The sequence below is a fragment of the Orcinus orca genome, chromosome 13 (genome assembly GCF_937001465.1).
Source record: "Orcinus orca chromosome 13, mOrcOrc1.1, whole genome shotgun sequence".
Lineage (NCBI taxonomy): Eukaryota > Metazoa > Chordata > Mammalia > Artiodactyla > Delphinidae > Orcinus > Orcinus orca.
Window position 1 is genome coordinate 39,022,959 of NC_064571.1, and position 20,484 is coordinate 39,043,442.

The 20,484-nt window shown below is 37.1% G+C and overlaps 1 protein-coding gene across 12 annotated transcripts in view; it reads right to left on the reverse strand.

Annotated features, from left to right (window-relative positions):
• EHBP1 (EH domain binding protein 1) overlaps positions 1-20,484 on the reverse strand; it is a 494,124-nt gene that overhangs the window by 264,239 nt on the left and 209,401 nt on the right. For all 12 annotated transcript variants that reach the window (XM_049696094.1, XM_049696098.1, XM_049696097.1 and 9 more), the window contains 2 exons: positions 14,344-14,439; positions 2,414-2,467 (listed from right to left, as the gene is read on the reverse strand). In XM_049696094.1, the coding sequence (XP_049552051.1) occupies positions 2,414-2,467; positions 14,344-14,439 (150 nt within the window). The remainder of the gene's footprint in view (positions 1-2,413; positions 2,468-14,343; positions 14,440-20,484) is intronic.

The following is a 20,484-nucleotide window of genomic DNA, read 5'->3' on the forward strand; positions in this document are numbered from 1 at the left end:
CAGATGAAGAAATTAACTCCTAGAAAATAATCTCAAGGTCACCAGCTTTGAAGGCACATCAGGATTTATACTCAATTCTAACCAATCAAAAGCTCATGTCTTCTCTATACTATGATATGGGAGAAAGGAAAATGCATTTTTTTCATATAAGAATATGAGGAGGCAGAATGACAAGAAGGTAGAAAATCTTTCAGCTATTAAAAAGCATAATGATGGCTGGAAATCTCCACAAATGCAATGTTCTCTCCACAAGGTAACTCAGAGTAAGGTCTCCAAAACCTTCTGATGACAGAGTAAAATTTAACCTCTAGTAACAGTTCAATTAAAATTTTGGTTTTATAAAGTTTTATAAACAATATGAATAGTTAAAAGTCATCTATATTATTTTTATTAGATTTTTGTGAATCTAATTTAATAATAAACACTTGGAAAGAAGAATTGCATTTTATTTTCCATTTTCCTCCTATGGCCACTCCCTTACCTAACAGATTTCTAGCAACTTCAATCACTTGAGTAATAAATAGGCAAATGAGCAAAATAAGCTGCTGGGCTTAAATATATTTTTCATAAAAAGGATATAAATGTACACTTTGACTTGAGAAACACATACCCCAACATGGAAAGTATAATCCAAAATATACCTCTTTATCTCATGATCCATTTAAATCTCACTGTTTTAATTTTAGTATTTCTCTATAGACCTTTAAGATATTTTTATAAAATATATAACACAGAACTTAAAAATATTTTTCCTAAAATCCTATAGATTTGAATGCCTTTTGCATCCAAACCTGATCTGTATCATATAGGTTTTTTTTTTTTTACTTGTACCTTTCAGTAACAGCTTATAACCTATTGCTCAGAAATTTAGAACTGCTGTGCCTCTATCCTAAGATTAATTAGAGGAGTAATAAGAACACCTTTCTAAACAAATATAAAGGTGTTTACATACTTCTACCATTAATTACAACCCCAAATTAACTGGCTAATTCTTTAGTACATCAAATTAACAAAGATGTATAACAGAGCCGCGGGTATTGAAAACCGTAAAAACATCCATTGGGGAGAAGCTCTTAACTTAATGAAAGCTAGATTTTTAAGGCTGCAACCAATTTCAAGAAGTGTAAGTTTGTTTGTTTTTAAAACCTCAATACGATTCCAAGTATAGTGTTCAAACCTATCACTATAGAAAATCCAGAACTGTTAACATGTGTGAACCATAACACAATGACATTGGCTTGATATCCAGCCATCAGAACTCCTTCCACTGTGTTTGGACCTGATCTCCTTCCCAAGCTTCCCAAATCTGCATGTCTAAAAATGGCCCAGCTATTGCTGGAAAAAGTATAAGATTCCTTTCACCACTGAGATATAAAACAAAGTCAGGCACAGAAAGGAAGAATATGCTGTTATAAAGCATGTTATAAAACTGTTACAGGGCTTCCCTGGTGGCGCAGTGGTTGAGAGTCCACCTGCCGATGCAGGGGACACGGGTTCATGCCCAGTCTGGGAAGATCCCACATGCCGCAGAGCGGCTAGGCCCGTGAGCCATGGACGCTGAGCCTGCGCGTCCGGAGCCTGTTGCTCCGCAACGGGAGAGGCCACAACAGTGAGAGGCCCGCGTACCACAAAAAAAAAAAAAAAACTGTTACAAATATATTTTAGAACTTTAATAACAATCATGGTAATGATGTCAATGACAATGATAAAAGCTAATATTCATTGAAATTATTTAATCCTCACAAACCTGTAAATTGATTGCTGAGAAGTTAAGAAACTTACCACAATCACAGAGCCTATAAATGGAAGAGCTAGGGCTTGCAATTAGGTCTATCAGACTCCAGAATCCACATTCTTTCTCACTGTATCTTCATGGCCTGTCTTCCCTAATCTCCATTCAATAAACATTTATTAAACAACTACTATATGCCTGCAAGTCACCTGGGACTCCACAATATGTAAACTAATTGAAGATGATTATTAAAGTACCACTCTAGAATCCCTCAACCCAAAGAGTTAAAGCATATACTTTTTTTTAAAGATTTCTAAGATCATTCATAGTTTCATTCAACAAATGTTTCAATGAACATTTGTTATGTGAGAAGCACCATATCAGATGCTAAATAGATAAAAAGATGAATAAGACATGATCCTTCCCTCAAGCCCCCAACAGAATACATAGAGCATATACATAATTCAGCATTGAAGAGTATTTTTACGTCTATATTTTTAACAAAAATATTTACAAATAATTCTGCTACTGGCTATCATTTCATTTAAAAAATTCTAAAAGTTACAAATCACTATTTAATTTTTATAAGGCAACATTTCTCCTACCACCAAAATGCTAATGTACCTTAGTAATTTATACAGTCAAAAATATGAAAGGTGACAGAATTTACGATTAGCTTACATTTTCTATGACAAATGTCCACTCTTTATCTTCAAATTCCTCTGCATGAGGATCCTGTAACAAAAGTAAAATATAAAGTTGAAATACATTTCTTAATTCAGTCAATCCAGTTAAAAAAAATACAAACAGCCTTGCTCCTAGCTTTTTCCAACTTTTTAAAAAAGGAGAGGCAGAATGGCCTACTCTTAAGAAACTTCCATAACTTACCTAAATTTAAATCATTATTTTTTACTAAGAAATTCTCTATTTTACTTATGTTAATGCATATCATTATCTTCTATCATTGCATCTAAAACAATACAAAAAGAAACTGAGGGACAAATATATGATATCACTTATATGTGGAATCTAAAAAAATTGGTACAAATGAACTTATTTACAAAACAGAAATAGAGTCAGAGATGTAGAAAACAAACTTATGGTTATCAAGGGGGAAGAGGGGGTGGGAGGGATAAAATGGGAGATTGGACTTGACATATACACACTATATATAAAATAGATAATTAATAAGAACCTACTGTATAGCACAGGAAACTCGACTCAATACTCTGTAATGACCTTCAGGGGAACAGAATCTAAAAATGAGTGGAGAGAACCAACAGGAGGATGGCGGAAGAGTTAAGACACGGAGATCACCTTCCTCCCCACAGATACATCAGGAATACATCTACACGTGGAACAACTCCTACAGAACACCTACTGAATGCTGGCAGAAGACCTCAGACCTCCCAAAAGGCAAGAAACTCCCCACGTACCTGGGTAGGGCAAAAAAAAAAGAATAAACAGAGACAAAAGAATAGGAACGGGACCTGCACCAGTGGGAGGGAGCTGTGAAGGAGGAAAAGTTTCCACACACTAGGAAGCCCCTTTGCGGGCGGAGACTGCAGGTGGCGGAGGGGGGAAGCTTCGGACATAGAGCCACGGAGGAGAGCACAACAACGGGTGCGGAGGGCAAAGCGGAGAGATTCCCGCACAGAGGATCGGTGCTTACCGGCACTCACCAGCCCGAGAGGCTTGTGTGCTCACCCGCTGGGGCGGGCGGGGCTGAGAGCTGAGGCTCCAGCTTCAGTCAGAGCGCAGGGAGAGGACTGGGGTTGGCGGCATGTACACAGCCTGCAGGGAGTTAGTGCACCATGGCTAGCCAGGAGGGAGTCCGGGGAAAAGTCTGGACCTGCCGAAGAGGCAAGAGACTTCTTCTTCCCTCTTTGTTTCCTGGTGCCCGAGGAGAGGGGATTAAGAGCGCAGCTTAAAGGAGCTCCAGAGCCACGCTCGAGCCGCGGCTAACAGCGCAGACCCCAGAGATGGGCAAGAGATGCTAAGACTGCTGCTGCCGCCGCCAAGAAGCCTGTGTGCGAGCACAGGTCACTCTCCACACCTCCCTTCCGGGGAGCCTATGCAGCCCGCCATGCCAGGGTCCCGGGATCCAGGGACTTCCCCGGGAGAACGCACGGCGTGCCTCAGGCTGATGCAATGTCACGCCAGCCTCTGCCACCGCAGGCTCGCCCCGCACTCCGTACCCCTCCCTCCCTCCGGCCTAAGGGAGCCAGAGACCCCGAATCAGTGGCTCCTTTGACCCCGTCCTGTCTGAGCGAAGAACAGACGCCCTCCGGCGACCTACACACAGAGGCGGGGCCAAATCCAAAGCTGAGCCCCGGCAGCTGTGCAAACAAAGAAGAGAAAGGGAAATCTCTCCCAGCAGCCTCAGGAGCAGCGGATTAAATCTCCACAATCAACTTGATGCACCCTGCATCTGCAGAATACCTGAATAGACAACAAATCATCCCAAATTGAGGAGGTGGACTTTGAGAGCAAGATTTATTATTTTTTCCCCTTTTCCTCTTTTTGTTAGTGTGTATGTGTATGGTTCTTTGTGAGATTCTGTGTGTATAGCTTTGCTTTCACCATTTGTCCTAGGGTTCTATCCGTCCGTTTTTATTTTACTTTTTAAAAAAATTTTTTCTTAGTAATTTTTTATTAATAACTTTATTTTATCTTACTTTATTTTCTTTTATCCTCTTTCTTTCTTTCTTTCTACTTTTTCTACTTTTTATTCTGAGCCGTGTGGATGAAAGGCTCTTGGTGCTTCAGCCAAGACTCAGCGCTGTGCCACTGAGGTGGGAGAACCAACTTCAGGACGCTAGTCCACAAGAGACCTCCCAGCTCCACGTAATATCAAACGGCAAAAATCTCCCAGAGATCTCCATCTCAACACCAACACCCAGCTTCTCTCAACGACCAGCAAGCTACAGTGCTGGACACCCTATGCCAAACAACTAGCAAGACAGGAACACAACCCCACCCATTAGGAGAGAAGCTGCCTAAAATCATAATAAGTCCACAGACACCCCAAAACACACCACCAGACGTGGACCTGCCCACCAGAAAGACAAGATCCAGCCTCATCCACCAGAACACAGGCACTAGTCCCCTCCACCAGCAAGCCTACACAACCCACTGAACCAACTTTAGCCACTGGGGACAGACACCAAAAACAACGGGAACTACGAACCTGCAGCTGCAAAAAGGAGACCCCAAACACAGTAAGATAAGCAAAATGAGAAGACAGAAAAACACACAGCAGATGAAGTAGCAAGATAAAAACCCACCAGACCTAACAAATGAAGAGGAAATAGGCAGTCTATCTGAAAAAGAATTCAGAATAATGATAGTAAAAATGATCCAAAATCTTGGAAATAGAATAGAAAAAATGCAAGAAACATTTAACAAGGACCTAGAAGAACTAAAGATGAAACAAGCAATGATGAACAACACAATAAATGAAATGAAAAATACTCTAGAAGGGATCAATAGCAGAATAACTGAGGCAGAAGAACGGATAAGTGACCTGGAAGATAAAATACTGGAAATAACTACTGCAGAGCAGAATAAAGAAAAAAGAATGAAAAGAACTGAGGACAGTCTCAGAGACCTCTGGGACAACATTACACGCACCAACATTCGAATTATAGGGGTTCCAGAAAAAGAAGAGAAAAAGAAAAGGACGGAGAAAATATTTGAAGAGATTATAGTTGAAAACTTCCCTAATATGGGAAAGGAAATAGTTAATCAAGTCCAGGAAGCACAGAGAGTCCCATACAGGATAAATCCAAGGAGAAACATGCCAAGACACATATTAATCAAACTGTCAAAAATTAAATACAAAGAAAACATATTAAAAGCAGCAAGGGAAAAACAACAAATAACACACAAGGGACTCCTCAAAAGGTTAACAGCTGATCTTTCAGCAGAAACTCTGTAAGCCAGAAGGGATTGGCAGGACATATTTAAAGTGATGAAGGAGAAAAACCTACAAACAAGATTACTCTACCCAGCAAGGATCTCATTCAGATTTGATGGAGAAATTAAAACCTTTACAGACAAGCAAAAGCTGAGAGAGTTCAGCACCACCAAACCAGCTTTACAACAAATGCTAAAGGAGCTCCTCTAGGCAAGAAACACAGAGAAGGAAAAGACCTACAATAACAAACCCAAAACAATTAAGAAAATGGGTATAGGAACATACATATCGATAATTACCTTAAATGTAAATGGATTAAATGCTCCCACCAAAAGACATAGACTGATGAATGGATACAAAAACAAGACCCATATATATGCCATCTACAAGAGACCCACTTCAGACCTAGAGACACATACAGACTGAAAGTGAGGGGATGGAAAAAGATATGCCATGCAAATGGAAACCAAAAGAAAGCTGGAGTAGCAATTCTCATATCAGACAAAATAGACTTTAAAATAAAGCCTACTAGAAGAGACAAAGAAGGACACTACATAATGATCAAGGGATCGATCCAAGAAGAAGATATAACAATTGTAAATATTTATGCACCCAACATAGGAGCACCTCAATACATAAGGCAAATACTAACAGCCATAAAAGGGGAAATCGACAGTAACACATTCATAATAGGGACTTTAACACCCCACTTCTACCAATGGACAGATCATCCAAAGTGAAAATAAATAAGGAAACACAAGCTTTAAATGATACATTAAACAAGATGGACTTAATTGATATTTATAGGACATTCCATCCAAAAACAACAGAATACACATTTTTCTCAAGTGCTCATGGAACATTCTCCAGGATAGATCATATCTTGGGTTACAAATCAAGCCTTGGTAAATTTAAGAAAATTGAAATTGTATCAAGTATCTTTTCCGACCACAACGCTATGAGACTAGATATCAACTACAGGAAAAGATCTGTAAAAAATACAAACACATGGAGGATAAACAATACACTACTTAATAATGAAGTGATCACTGAATAAATCAAAGAGGAAATCAAAAAATACCTAGAAACAAGTGACAATGGAGACACGACGACCCAAAACCTATGGGATGCAGCAAAAGCAGTTCTAAGAGGGAAGTTTATAGCAATACAATCCTACCTTAAGAAACAGGAAACATCTCGAATAAACAACCTAACCTTGCACCTAAAGCAATTAGAGAAAGAAGAACAAAACAACCCCACAGTTAGCAGAAGGAAAGAAATCATAAAGATCAGATCAGAAATAAATGAAAAAGAAATGAAGGAAACGATAGCAAAGATCAATAAAACTAAAAGCTGGCTCTTTGAGAAGATAAGCAAAATTGATAAACCATTAGCCAGACTGACCAAGAAAAAGAGGGAGAAGACTCAAATCAATAGAATTAGAAATGAAAAAGGATAAGTAACAACTGACACTGCAGAAATACAAAAGATCATGAGAGATTACTACAGGCAACTCTATGCCAATAAAAATGGACAACCTGGAAGAAATGGACAAATTCTTAGAAATGCACAACCTGCCAAGACTGAATCAGGAAGAAATAGAAAACATGAACAGACCAATCACAAGCACTGAAATTGAAACTGTGATGAAAAATCTTCCAACAAACAAAAGCCCAGGACCAGATGGCTTCACAAGCGAATTCTATCAAACATTTAGAGAAGAGCTAACACCTATCCTGCTCAAACTCTTGCAAAATATAGCAGAGGGAAGAACACGCCCAAACTCATTCTAGGAGGCCACCATCACCCTGATACCAAAACCAGACAAAGATGTCACAAAGAAAGAAGACTACAGGCCAATATCACTGATGAACATAGATGCAAAAATCCTCAACAAAATTCTAGCAAACAGAATCCAACAGCACATTAAAAGGATCATACACCATGATCAAGTGGGGTTTATCCCAGGAATGCAAGGATTCTTCAATATATGCAAATCAATCAATGTGATACACCATATTAACAAATTGGAGGATAAAAACCATATGATCACCTCCATAGATGCAGAAAAAGCTTCTGAGAAAATTCAACACCCATTTATAATAAAAACCCTCCAGAAAGTAAGCATAGAGGGAACTTTCCTCAACATAATAAAGCCCATATATGACAAACCCACAGCCAACATCGTCCTCAATGGTGAAAAACTGAAAGCATTTCCACTAAGATCAGGAACAAGACAAGGTTGCCCACTCTCACCACTCTTATTCAACATAGTTTTGGAAGTTTTAGCCACAGCAATCAGAGAAGGAAAGGAAATAAAAGGAATCCAAATCAGAAAAGAAGAAGTAAAGCTCTCACTGTTTGCAGATGACATGATACTATACATAGAGAATCCTAAAGATGCTACCAGAAAACTACTAGGGCTAATCAATGAATTTGGTAAAGTAGCAGGATACAAAATTAATGCACAGAAATCTCTGGCATTCCTATACACTAATGATGAAAAATCTGAAAGTGAAATCAAGAAAACACTCCCATTTACCATTGCAACATAAAGAGTAAAATATCTAGGAATAAACCTACCTAAGGAGACAAAAGACCTGTATACAGAAAATTATAAGACACTGATGAAAGAAATTAAAGATGATACAAATAGATGGAGAGATATACCATGTTCTTGGATTGGAAGAATCAACACTGTGAAAATGACTCTACTACCCAAAGCAATCTACAGATTCAATGCAATCCCTATCAAACTACCAATGGCATTTTTCATAGAACTAGAACAAAAAATTTCACAGTTTGTATGGAAACACAAAAGATCCCGAATAGCCAATGCAATCTTGAGAACGAAAAACGGAGCTGGACGAATCAGGCTCCCTGACTTCAGACTATACTACAAGGCTACAGTAATCAAGACAGTATGGTACTGGCACAAAAACAGAAATATAGATCAATGGAACAGGATAGAAAGCCCAGAGATAAACCTATGCACATATGGTCACCTTATCTTTGATAAAGGAGGCAGGAATGTACAGTGGAGAAAGGACAGCCTCTTCAATAAGTGGTGCTGGGAAAACTGGACAGGTACATGTAAAAGTATGAGATTAGATCACTCCCTAACACCATACACAAAAATAAGCTCAAAATGGATTAAAGACCTAAATGTAAGGCCAGAAACTATCAAACTCTTAGAGGAAAACATAGGCAGAACACTCTATGACATAAATCACAGCAAGATCCTTTTTGACCCACCTCCTAGAGAAATGGAAATAAAAACAAAAATAAACAAATGGGACCTAATGAAACTTCAAAGCTTTTGCACAGCAAAGGAAACCATAAACAAGACCAAAAGACAACCCTCAGAATGGGAGAAAATATTTGCAAATGAAGCAACTGACAAAGGATTAATCTCCAAAATTTACAAGCAGCTCATGCAGCTCATTAACAAAAAAACAAACAACGCAATCCAAAAATGGGCAGAAGACCTAAATAGACATTTCTCCAAAGAAGATATATACAGACTGCCAACAAACACATGAAAGAATGCTCAACACCATTAATCATTTGAGAAATGCAAATCAAAACTACAATGGGGTATCATCTCACACCGGTCAGAATGGCCATCATCAAAAAATCTACAAACAATAAATGCTGGAGAGGGTGTGGAGAAAAGGGAACACTCTTGTACTGCTAGTGGGAATGTGAATTGGTACAGCCACTATGTAGAACAGTATGGAGGTTCCTTAAAAAACTACAAATAGAACTACCATATGACCCAGCAATCCCACTACTGGGCATATACCCTGAGAAAACCATAATTCAAAAAGAGTCATGTACCAAAATGTTCATTGCAGCTCTATTTACAATAGACAGGAGATGGAAACAACCTAAGTGTCCATCATCGGATGAATGGATAAAGAAGATGTGGCACATATATACAATGGAATATTACTCAGCCATAAAAAGAAACGAAATTGAGTTATTTGTAGTGAGGTGGATGGACCTAGAGTCTGTCACACAGAGTGAAGTAAGTCAGAAAGAGAAAGACAAATACAGTATGCTAACACGTATATATGGAATCTAAGAAAAACAACTGTCATGAAGAACCTAGGGGTAAGATAGGAATAAAGACACAGACCTACTAGAGAATGGACTTGAGGATATGTGGAAGGGGAAGGGTAAGCTGGGCCAAAGTGAGAGAGTGGCACTACCAAAATGTAAAATAGATAGCTAGTGGGAAGCAGCCGCATAGCACAGGGAGATCAGCTCGGTGCTTTGTGACCTCCTATAGGGGTGGGATAGGGAGGCTGGGAGGGAGGGAGACGCAAGAGGGAAGTGATATGGGAACATATGTATATATATAACTGATTGACTTTGTTATAAAGCAGAAACTAACACACCATTGTAAAGCAATTATACTCCAATAAAGATGTAAAAAAAAACCAACAGGAAATTGATTTAGCCTCTCTTAGATTAATTTGGACATTAAAAAACTGTTCACTAAGGGTTGGGAAATCAGAAAGTAAAATGTGGAAAATGTGCTTACTTTTTGTACAGGGACTGCTGTTGTACTCTGATATCTGCTCTTCCCTTCTTATATAGTAATAAAATCCCCTATTTTTAAGCTGGGCACAGGGCCCTCCAAAATATTTCTCAGTTAGGACTGACTATGTTACTAAATTCTGGCCAAATCCATGTCAAGGGAAGAGTCTTTGAAGTGTCAGAGAGAAGTCCCTTCTTCCCCCTTTCCTCCTTCCTGCTGACTGGAATGTGAATATGATAGCTTGAACTCAAGCAGCCATCTTGGGCCATGAGGTGGGAGCCACAGGTTGAGGATGTGGAGCAATAAGATAGAAGGAGCCTGGGTTCCAGATGATTGTGGAGCTGCCACACCACTCCTGATTACTTATCTCAAAACAGTGTTTATATAAGAAAAATAAACTTCTATCTTGTTTAAGCTAAAAAAAAAAAAAAAAAGAGTGGATATATGTATATGTATAACTGATTCACTTTGCTGTACAGCAGAAACTAACACAACATTGTATATCAACTATACTCCAATAAAAATTAAGAAAAAAAAAAGAAACCCAGGTTCAGATAACTTAGTGAGTGAACTATTAAGAAGCACTTTATTAAGATATTAAATGCCCATATGAAACTCTGCCCTCATTTCTATACCTCTAAGTATTTTAAACTCAAAGTATCACTTGAGGCAAGGTTTTCTTGGTGCAGAGGTTATATAAACATCTGGAATTTCAAAGTACCGCAAAGGACTTCATAATCTACACAAAATGGCAAGTTGGATGTTGATACCCCCATCCACCCTCCACCACCAGAAACCTGAGAAAGGGTAACAGATCCCACAACCAAATGCAGCTTTTTTCTATATGAGGCATACTTTTGCAAGTATTTGACAAATATTTATTAGCTACTTATTATACAAGGAATTGTAGAGGTGTTATATGGATTCAAATATAGTTGTCCTTGCCTTCGAAGACAAACAACTAATGTAAATACATATATGATGAATGAAATACATGGTTTTACTAAAGAATAGAAGACAATACATTTCTTAGAGGAATGAACAATAAAAGCTTGATGAGTGAGGAAGCATTTGGACTAGGTGGGATTGTACAGAATTTCCACAGATATTAGAATAAGTAAAGGTAAAAGGCAATAGATTATAAGACAGCCAGGTCTGTCTGGCTTTTAGCCCTGTTGTTGGTTCAGTTTTATCTCTGCGGCCCCAGGACCTAGAAAAGTACCTGGCACACAGTGGTTTCTCAAGAATACTTCATGAATGAATTAATGAATATATATCTTACAAATTAACAAATATTGAACAGTAACTTATATATGATATACATTAATTCTCAAAGCTGATGAAACATTTTTTAGAAACAGAGATGATATATTACCCTTAAAGAATAATTTTAATGGGACCAAGGGACATATCTGATAGGGCAAAGTCACTAAAAAGATGTAAAGGAGCAACAATAATGTTCATTTTGGACTATGTACATAATTAACTAATTATATTATTGACTAAACAAAAACATTTGTAGTAAAAATTGCTTCTAGCTTGAATCAACTGTCTTCTTTATATCCTACTCTCTACCCTCTAGTGTCTCTTTTACTACCATTGCACTAAAGAGAAAAATTGAAAATGGCTTAAAGAGCTGTTTTCCTTCTCAAAACCCTAAAATAGGCTTTTTTTTTCATTTACTAGCAATAGCTATTTTCAATCTAATTCAAATTTCAAAATCAAGCATGCAGGCTAAAGAAATTAATTTCTGGTTAAGTCAGAGAGAAATGAAATACATTGATAACTTTTTTAAAAAGTACGTTGTCTATGAGCACAACTCTGAATACCAATACCTAGGACAAAAAGGATTCAGAGCAGTCCTTTCCTATTTACAAGTTTCAGGATTAAGTAAATTGTGAGACTTTAAGTAAAAGGAAGGGGGAAATATGAAAGAGTTTTCCACTTGAATATTTTAAATGCAAGATCAAAAAAAATTACCATGAAAGAACGAAAAATTATTTTGTTTTACTTTTCTGCTTTTCTATGGAACTCTGGGAAGACATAGAGTAAGGAAGATAAAGTTATTTATCTAAGTATTTATTTAAGTATTTTAAATGGTCACAAGTTTGCCTCCATAGCACAACTGAAGAGAAATGTGTGTAATACAGCAAAATGGGGAGGAAGGGGTATTTGGGTTTTTTCCCTACAGACTAACACTTAAAGACATAAGAGTTCAGTGATAGGATATGCTGAACATTCTCATCAGCACTTGAAAACTACACTCACCTCCTAATCCTCCAAGTAACACATTTCAACAGCCACTTTCAACTCAGAATCACTCAGTGCATATCCTTTGCCCAAACACATGGCTGTCAGCCATTTATTGGCTCTCTTAACCCCTTGTTCTCTATTATCATTTTTTTTTTAAGTTGTGTAACTATGTCCATTCACTTGCTTTACCAATATAAACAGACTGAATCAAAAACACACAAGAGATTACTTAAAAGTCTTCCTCAAGCATGTCAGAGATTTTGCTGTTGTAATCTATATTCAGAATGGTTTGTATTACAGAACAGGCCATACAATGTAAAACAAAATCAAAAACAAACAAACCACCACCACCCCAGGGCTAAATCACAGTGTGACTGGGCAAGTTACCTTCTTCTTTAGTCTCAGTGTCCTTATCAGTACAATGGGAATAATTACAGAAGAATTAAATGAAATAGTACTCTAAAGTACTAAGAATTAAATGAAATAGTACTCTAAAGGTCTTGTTAACTACCAATCTTACTATATCATTTCATTAGGAGAGGTATGGTTAAGGGGGGTTTAATAATAGGCTTTGAGGACAGCTGACTAAAGGGTAATAGGATGGTTCTGATCTTTCCTGAAAAAAAAGGAAGAGCAGCTACAGTCTCATCCCTTATTTCTCCCTGGGCAAACAAATCAAGTATTGTGTATATATGATAATAATCAAGTAAGTTATAATAACAATAATATCAAAACTATAAAGGATCCAATAACAATGATATCAAAACTATAAAATATATATAAAGTGTTAAGAATCTCTGATAAAATAGAGTATCTATGAAACAGAGCGTTTAAAAGTAGTGTCCCATGCATGGGTTAGTACATCAACATTCAACATACTGTTTTGTTCTATTGATCCCTGCAGTAGTTCCAGAACATATGAATTAATATACTGGATTACAAAATCAAAAGTATTTTTTTACACAGTGATTTCACACTCTAAGCCATATAACTTTGCTCAACTTAGATTTTATATCCTAAAGTATTTTAGTGGATTTTCACAAACTTTATGTTTGTGCTTAATGAGATGTCTTCCTTCATTCTGTCCTTCTGCAAAAGTAACGTCAACACAATTGGAAGGATTCAAAGAAGAAATAAAGCATTTGTTTCCTAACTGCACCACTTTCAAGAAGGCTGAAACTGAGACATACTGGTCTCCACCTTTTTTTTTTTGAGCAGGTAAGGAATTGGTTAGGAAAGTAAATATTCTAGTGCTTAACTGTCATATGTGTGAGGACTATTTTATAATGTTAAGAAATAAGGAAAACTTTCAAGAAAAAACATATATAAAAAGAGTTAGCTATATGCACAGCTATGTTTTTGGACCTGCACTTGGAATTTATTATCAGAATTTTTATTTTAAGCTATAGTATTTATAAAATATTAACATTTATAAAATATTTATCAAAAATCAATTTTAAACTTATCTTCTTATATTAACATCAACAAAATATTTATCATATACTAATTTAAAAATCTATCTTGTTATTAGTCAAACAAGGCTAACAAAATGAGGGTCAGGACTAAGAATTCCACAAACCTCAGCTTTCCACAGAAAAAGCACTTTAAAGTTCCCTGTGGGGAGAATGTAAGAAGTAGTAAAAGAAGTATTCCAACTGATCTTAATTGGAATAATTTCAAAAAGACTCCCAAATTATTTGGACTTTATAGACCATGAAACACCCTGATATCCTTACATTGTTATAAATTGCTATACCTCTAAAAATAATGCACATTAAGGTCCTTACTGCACATTAAGGACCCAAATGTATAGAACAATGAATACTGAAATATTCCATCATTTAGAACTATGATTATATAATAAATCCTATAACTTATAAAACTGGAACTTACCTTAAAAAGTGTCACAGTGATTTCAATGTTTTCAGGAACAGGCCACACTACAACACCACGGTATGGATTTTTTATTCCAGGCTGCCAGCTATGAGCCTACCAGAATAAAAATAATGGCTTCAATTTGAAGTACAGGAAATGCAATGTTAATAATTTACAAAAATATATTGACCCTATTTAACTATCCATTAGATCTCCCTAAAACAAAAATGATTAGTCAAATAAAACTTTTCAAGCATTAAACTTGGGCTATGACGGTTATATCACATGGTAGCTACAGATTACTATCTGTAAACAAACCTTTACCCTCTCCCACGCACGCGCACACACACACACACACACACACACACACACACGAAGATGCAAAAATGAGGTGCCTCATATTTTCAAAAGCTATTTAGGATTGAATAAAAACCTTATTAGGAGAAACATTTTTGAAATTACTTTGTGATTTAGGAACTTAAGGGCAAATTCGTTCTTTAAAAGGAAAAATTAATTGTATAGTCTGCATTTAAGATCATTTCCCACTAAACCATAATGTTTATTTGGGTCAAGTAAAGAAGAAAGCAGTTTGTACAGTTAATGTTTCTAGTGCCTATAATTTTAAAGACTTTTTTCCTTGTAAATATTGATTATCAAGGTTCCCTAAGGAACCCCCTGAAATGTGGGGTCACCACTCTAGGTCTTCCGTTGTGGTGGCGTTTCCAGCCAAAGCTAATGCATAATGGTATGCCAGGACAGCTCAACTAAATCTTCATCTCTCTGGGCTTCAGGACTGGTCCGTGGACATGCTATGAAGGTGGTAATAAAAGCTGACACTTAAGAAGTACTTTCTATATGTCAGTGCATATTTGGAATTTACTTATGTTTAACTCATTCAATCTGCATAAGAATCCTATGAGGTAGCTACTATTCATTCATTCATTCACTCATTCACTCACTCAATTGATACTATCTGCCAAGCATTGTCTAGGAACTGTAGTTAAAAAAAAAAAAAAAATCTGCCTTAGTGGAGTTTTCAGAATAGTAGGAAGAGACAGACAAACAAAATAATTAAGTAAAACAGACAGCATGTTAGGTAGAGAGAAACGCTGTGGAGAAAAATGAAAGTAGGGAAGAAGGATGGAAGGGGCAAGAGAAAGTAACAATTTTCAACAGGTTAATCAGAGAGAAGTGTCAATGAGCAGGTGACGAGAGAAGACCGTAAGGAATTGAATCAGATATTTTAAAACATGGAAAGAGCTTTCTAGGGAGATGGACCAGCAACTGGAAAGGTGCTGAGGCAGTTAGATAACAACAATGCCAATGTGGCTGGAGCAGAGTGGTCAAAGAGAAAAGCAGCAGGAGATAAGACTAGAGAAATCACAGAGGGCCCAATCATATGAAGCTCTGGCAGCCCATTCCAAAGATTTTGGTTTGTAATTTGAGTGAGATGGGAAGCCACTGGAGGATTTTAAGCAGAGGAATGATGAAGTTATGTTTTTTGACTCTAGCAAATGTATTTAGAATAGGCTTCAGATGTAAGAGAGGAAACAGGGAGACCAGTAAGCTACTGCAATAATTCTTTGGAGAGCTAATGGTGACTTGGCTTGGGGTGGTACAAACTAGTCAGATTCCATATATTTTTTCATAGTTTCAAGATAGAATCAATAAGGTTTTCTGTCTGATTGTATGAAAGAAAGTAGCCAAGGCTGATTCTAAGGCTTTCGCCCTTGAGCAAGTACATAAAAGGAATTGCTATTAACAGATATGAGGCAAAACTGCTGAAGGATCAAGTTTGGAAAATAAGATTAGGAACTCAGTTTTATACACATTAAATCTAAGTTGCCTTTTAGATATTCAAGTGTAGGTGTTTAAATAGGCAGCTGGATGTATGTGCCGGGAGTTATAAATTTGGGAATCATCAGCGTGCAGGTGATACTTAAAACTTGGATGTGATCCCAAGGGAGTGAGGAGAGAGAGAAAGAGAGAGAGGGAGAGGGAGGGGGAAAGAGAGAGAGAGAGAGATAAACGCTCAGGAACTGAACCTTGGAGCACAACAATAACAGGTCCAGGAAATGAGGAGGAATCAGCAAAGAAGGGTCAGTAAAGCAGAAGGAAAAGCAGAGGCATGTGGTATTCTGAAACTCTAGAGGAGAAAATGTTTTAAGGAGAAAGGAACAACCATCTGTCCCAAATCTTGGTGACAGGTCATATAGGATGAGGTCCGGAAAATGACCCCTGGATTTAACAAAGCAGAAGCCATTACTGACCTCACAAGAGCAGTTTCAGTGGAGTGACAAGGGTAAACACCTGACTGGATTAGCATGGATTCAAGAAAGAACAGGAAGAAAGAAACTAGCAAGTACATTCAACTCCTCTGAGGTGTTTTGCTGAAAGAGAAAGGGAGAAATAGGTTGGTGCTAGTGGGAGAAATAGTGTCAGAAGAGAATTTTTTAAGTAAGAGAAAAATATTTTTAGGCTGATGAGAAATATCCAGTTAAGAGGGAAAATTTAATGATGCAGAAGAGAAATAATTTCTAGAGTAATGTCCTTAACAGTACAAAAGGAGACAGATTGGCCTTTGCTCGGAGCACAGACGATTCTTCCATAATAATAGGAAAGGAGCTAAAGTATATGAGTGCAGGTGCATGTCAGGGAGCAGATTTAACACATGAAGAAACTGAGGCACAGACTGGCCCAGGATCACACAGCAAGTAAGTGGCAAAAGTTGGATTTGAACCCAGGAAGTGGAACTGAGAAGGGATCAAGATCATGGAAACTTATGTCTGTGCAAATCTTATCATATCTTGTTAGTTAAAATACCAGCAGAATATTGTAAGTTAACTATACTTCAATAAAAGATAAAATACCAGCACAAGATATAGGTTTAGCAGCACTAAACTACTCCCACTCCAGCTAAATTGTCAATAACTCCCTCTCTATTCTCTCTTCATTGCCCCCAGATCACAAAACTTCAGGTGAGGAAAGGGAAGTAGTGACTCACAAGAGACTTAGCACACCACAGCCAAAGGTAAAGAACTGAGTTTTGCTGATTAAAAAACATCTCCAGGGATTCCTCTATTCCCCTGCCTATTTCTATGCCTGTTGACAGTCCTAGAACAAAAACTCCACAAAGTAAACAATATCCATTCTGAAAAGTAAATTGCTGCCCATCTTAGAAAATCTTTTATCAAAACTCTACACAGTCTACATATTTAATTCTTAAGATTTATGACAACTCTAATTCTCATGTACTGTCATGGTAGATCAAGCAATTTCTCTGGTCTCTTCAAACTTCCCATAATTATATTTTCATAGTCGCCCGATACATTAAAAAAAAAAAAGACCATAATAACTGAACTTTATTTATTAGCCACGGCAGAAAAGATAGAGTTTTTGTAAAATTTGGAATGAAAAAAAAGACCATCAAAGAATTTTAGGCCTGAAAATATCTTTAGGAGATCTAAACCAGGTCCAGATAAGGAAACTGAAGCAATTAAAGAGTAAATGGCTTGCCTGAAGCCATACTAATAATCAGTAGGAGAACCAACTCCATGATTTTCAAGTTCAGAGTTCTTAACCCAACCGACATCATAGCAAACTCTATTTCTGATTCACACAGTATTCAAGAAAATAGTCTTCTATCCCTAAGGTCTTAACATTTATGTATATGACACAGAGGTCAAGAGTGGGAAAAGCAGGGAATGTGGAGACCAACTAACAACTGGGCAGGGTTAGAAGATGGTGATACCATGTAATTTCCTCAGGTATCCTAATGCTGCTCCTCTAAATGACCTCTTTAAATTCTCAATCTTGGATCAGGGAATGGTAATTAGACCAATAAACAAACAAAAATACAATCTGCTTAATGAATTAAAATATTTTTTTTCTTTTTTTTTTGCAGTACGCGGGTCTCTCACTGTTGTGGCCTCTCCCGTTGCGGAGCACAGGCTCTGGACGCGCAGGCTCAGTGGCCATGGCTCATGGGCCCAGCCGCTCCGCGGCATGTGGGATCTTCCCGGACCGGGGCATGAACCCGTGTCCCCTGCATCAGGAGGCGGACTCTCAACCACTGCGCCACCAGGGAAGCCCTCTTTCTTTTTTCTAATAAAAAGAGATGGAAAGGTGCTAGTTCCCAAGCTGCTAGTATGCTGCCATTTTCTGACCATTCTATCCAGCAACCCTTCCCAGCAAGAGAAAAGGTCAAACTAAGACAGAGCTCTGGCTTTCTGATAGTCTTTTTAGGGACTGTACACCTAGCTAAGTTAGGACAGTGTAACAATACCAATTAGTCCAGCTGAGTATCTGGCAATGCCAGCTTTATAATGTTAGCTAATTATTATATACTAGGCAGAATCAGTAAATTTTGCTGGAGAGGAAACTATGGATGTACATAGCAGCAAACCTGAAGGAAAAAAAAAAGTGTTCCTAGTCAGAAGAGCTTACTACAACTTCTACCTCAAACAGAATTAAAGAACCTGAAGCTAGAAAAAGAATGAAAAGTCTAATACAGGTAACTAAAAATAGCTGCAGTATTAAACATCTAACTGTACAAATCAACTGAGACAGGAATTTAGGTTCTTAAGAACTTTATTTTTTAAAAAGCACCTCATACTGGCACTCATCAGCACTACAAGAACCCTGATCAGTTTTTATTCAGAGTAACAGAAAGGATTTCCCTAGAAAATAATTTGGTACAAAACACATACAGCTATTTAGCTAGCTCCTTAGTAGAGTCAGGAAAGGCAGGTTATTTAATCATTTGCCAGCATCCTAGTACAGTTAACGACAGAAAGGATGAAGCCACATTATCCAGTTCCATTCATATTTTTTTTCACTTTTTAATCATATCACAGATCCTTTAGCAAAGGCAGACCTAAGGAAAAGGTAACATTTCTCAATTTTGAGTAATGACTCTATAAAATGCCTTATTTTCAAATTATTTCATATCATATCTTACCTAAAAGACTTGTACCTAATATGGAACTAAACACAGAATAAATATTCACTTGTTACTTCTGATTCCTACAAAATCAAAATATTTCACTGAAAATTTATAACTGTCAATTTAGTTTTTAAATTGATGATTTTCAATTTATAAAACTGCATCTACCCATAGGTTTAAGATGTCACACATAAATTTACCTTAGAGTTGTCCATATCATGGTCATAAGTCAAAGCTCTACAACTATACCCACCCCTTCATGATACCACAGCACATTGATAAAGGCTATAGTACAACCACAGAGCAGGGAAGTAGAGGTGGTAATGCCATCCAAAAGCTGGTGAGGACTTTCAAGCTCTTGTTTCCCTTTGGAACTCTCCCATCTCTCTGTGAGTTTAAATTTACAAAACTAGATTTAAGGCAACAGACTACTCTGCCATAATTCTTCTTGACTATCACAATCTCCCTGCTTCCTATTGTCAAACACTGTACTGAAAAATAATTTATTTAAGCATATACAAATCAACTACAGCCTGAAAAAATCTGTTATAAATGCCATGACTTGAGGATAAGAGGCGGGGAAGCTGCATATTGGGATAATTACTCATGGTTATTATTTTCTCGATAAAAAAGGATTCAGCAATGAGTTCTTTATATATTTAACTAGAAAAATAGACATGTACCCAAAGAAAGTGAGCAATAAATTGAAAACTAAACTTTAAATTAAATAAGGCAATGTGCCTTATTATTTTACTGTCTAATCTGTTATCTGGGTGTCAGTTATAAATTTCAATCCACCAATATAAAAAAGGTAGATAATCAACTATACTTCAATAAAATAATTTTAAAAGGCAGATATACTCAGAATCAGGCAAGATAAATAATAACTTATACAGATAACCAAAGAAAATTAATTACTGCGTAGTTCAAACTCTTTCCAGAAACACAGTTAAAAGTAAAAACTAGACTATTTTCTGGCCAATGGTTGCAGAAATCTGCTTTCCCCCTAAGTGATTTCAAAGGGACTTAGCAAGCAAATAATATTTCAAAGGAAAAATGTCAGAAAACAGAAGAGTCTTTCAGAAGAAAACAATGGTTCTAGTCTGTGGATTTAATATAACTGATAGCCAATTTTTAAAAAATAATAGCTGGGGACAATTTTATTTTTTTTTTAATTCCAAAATGCCATGGATCTCAAGCTTCTCAAGATTAAA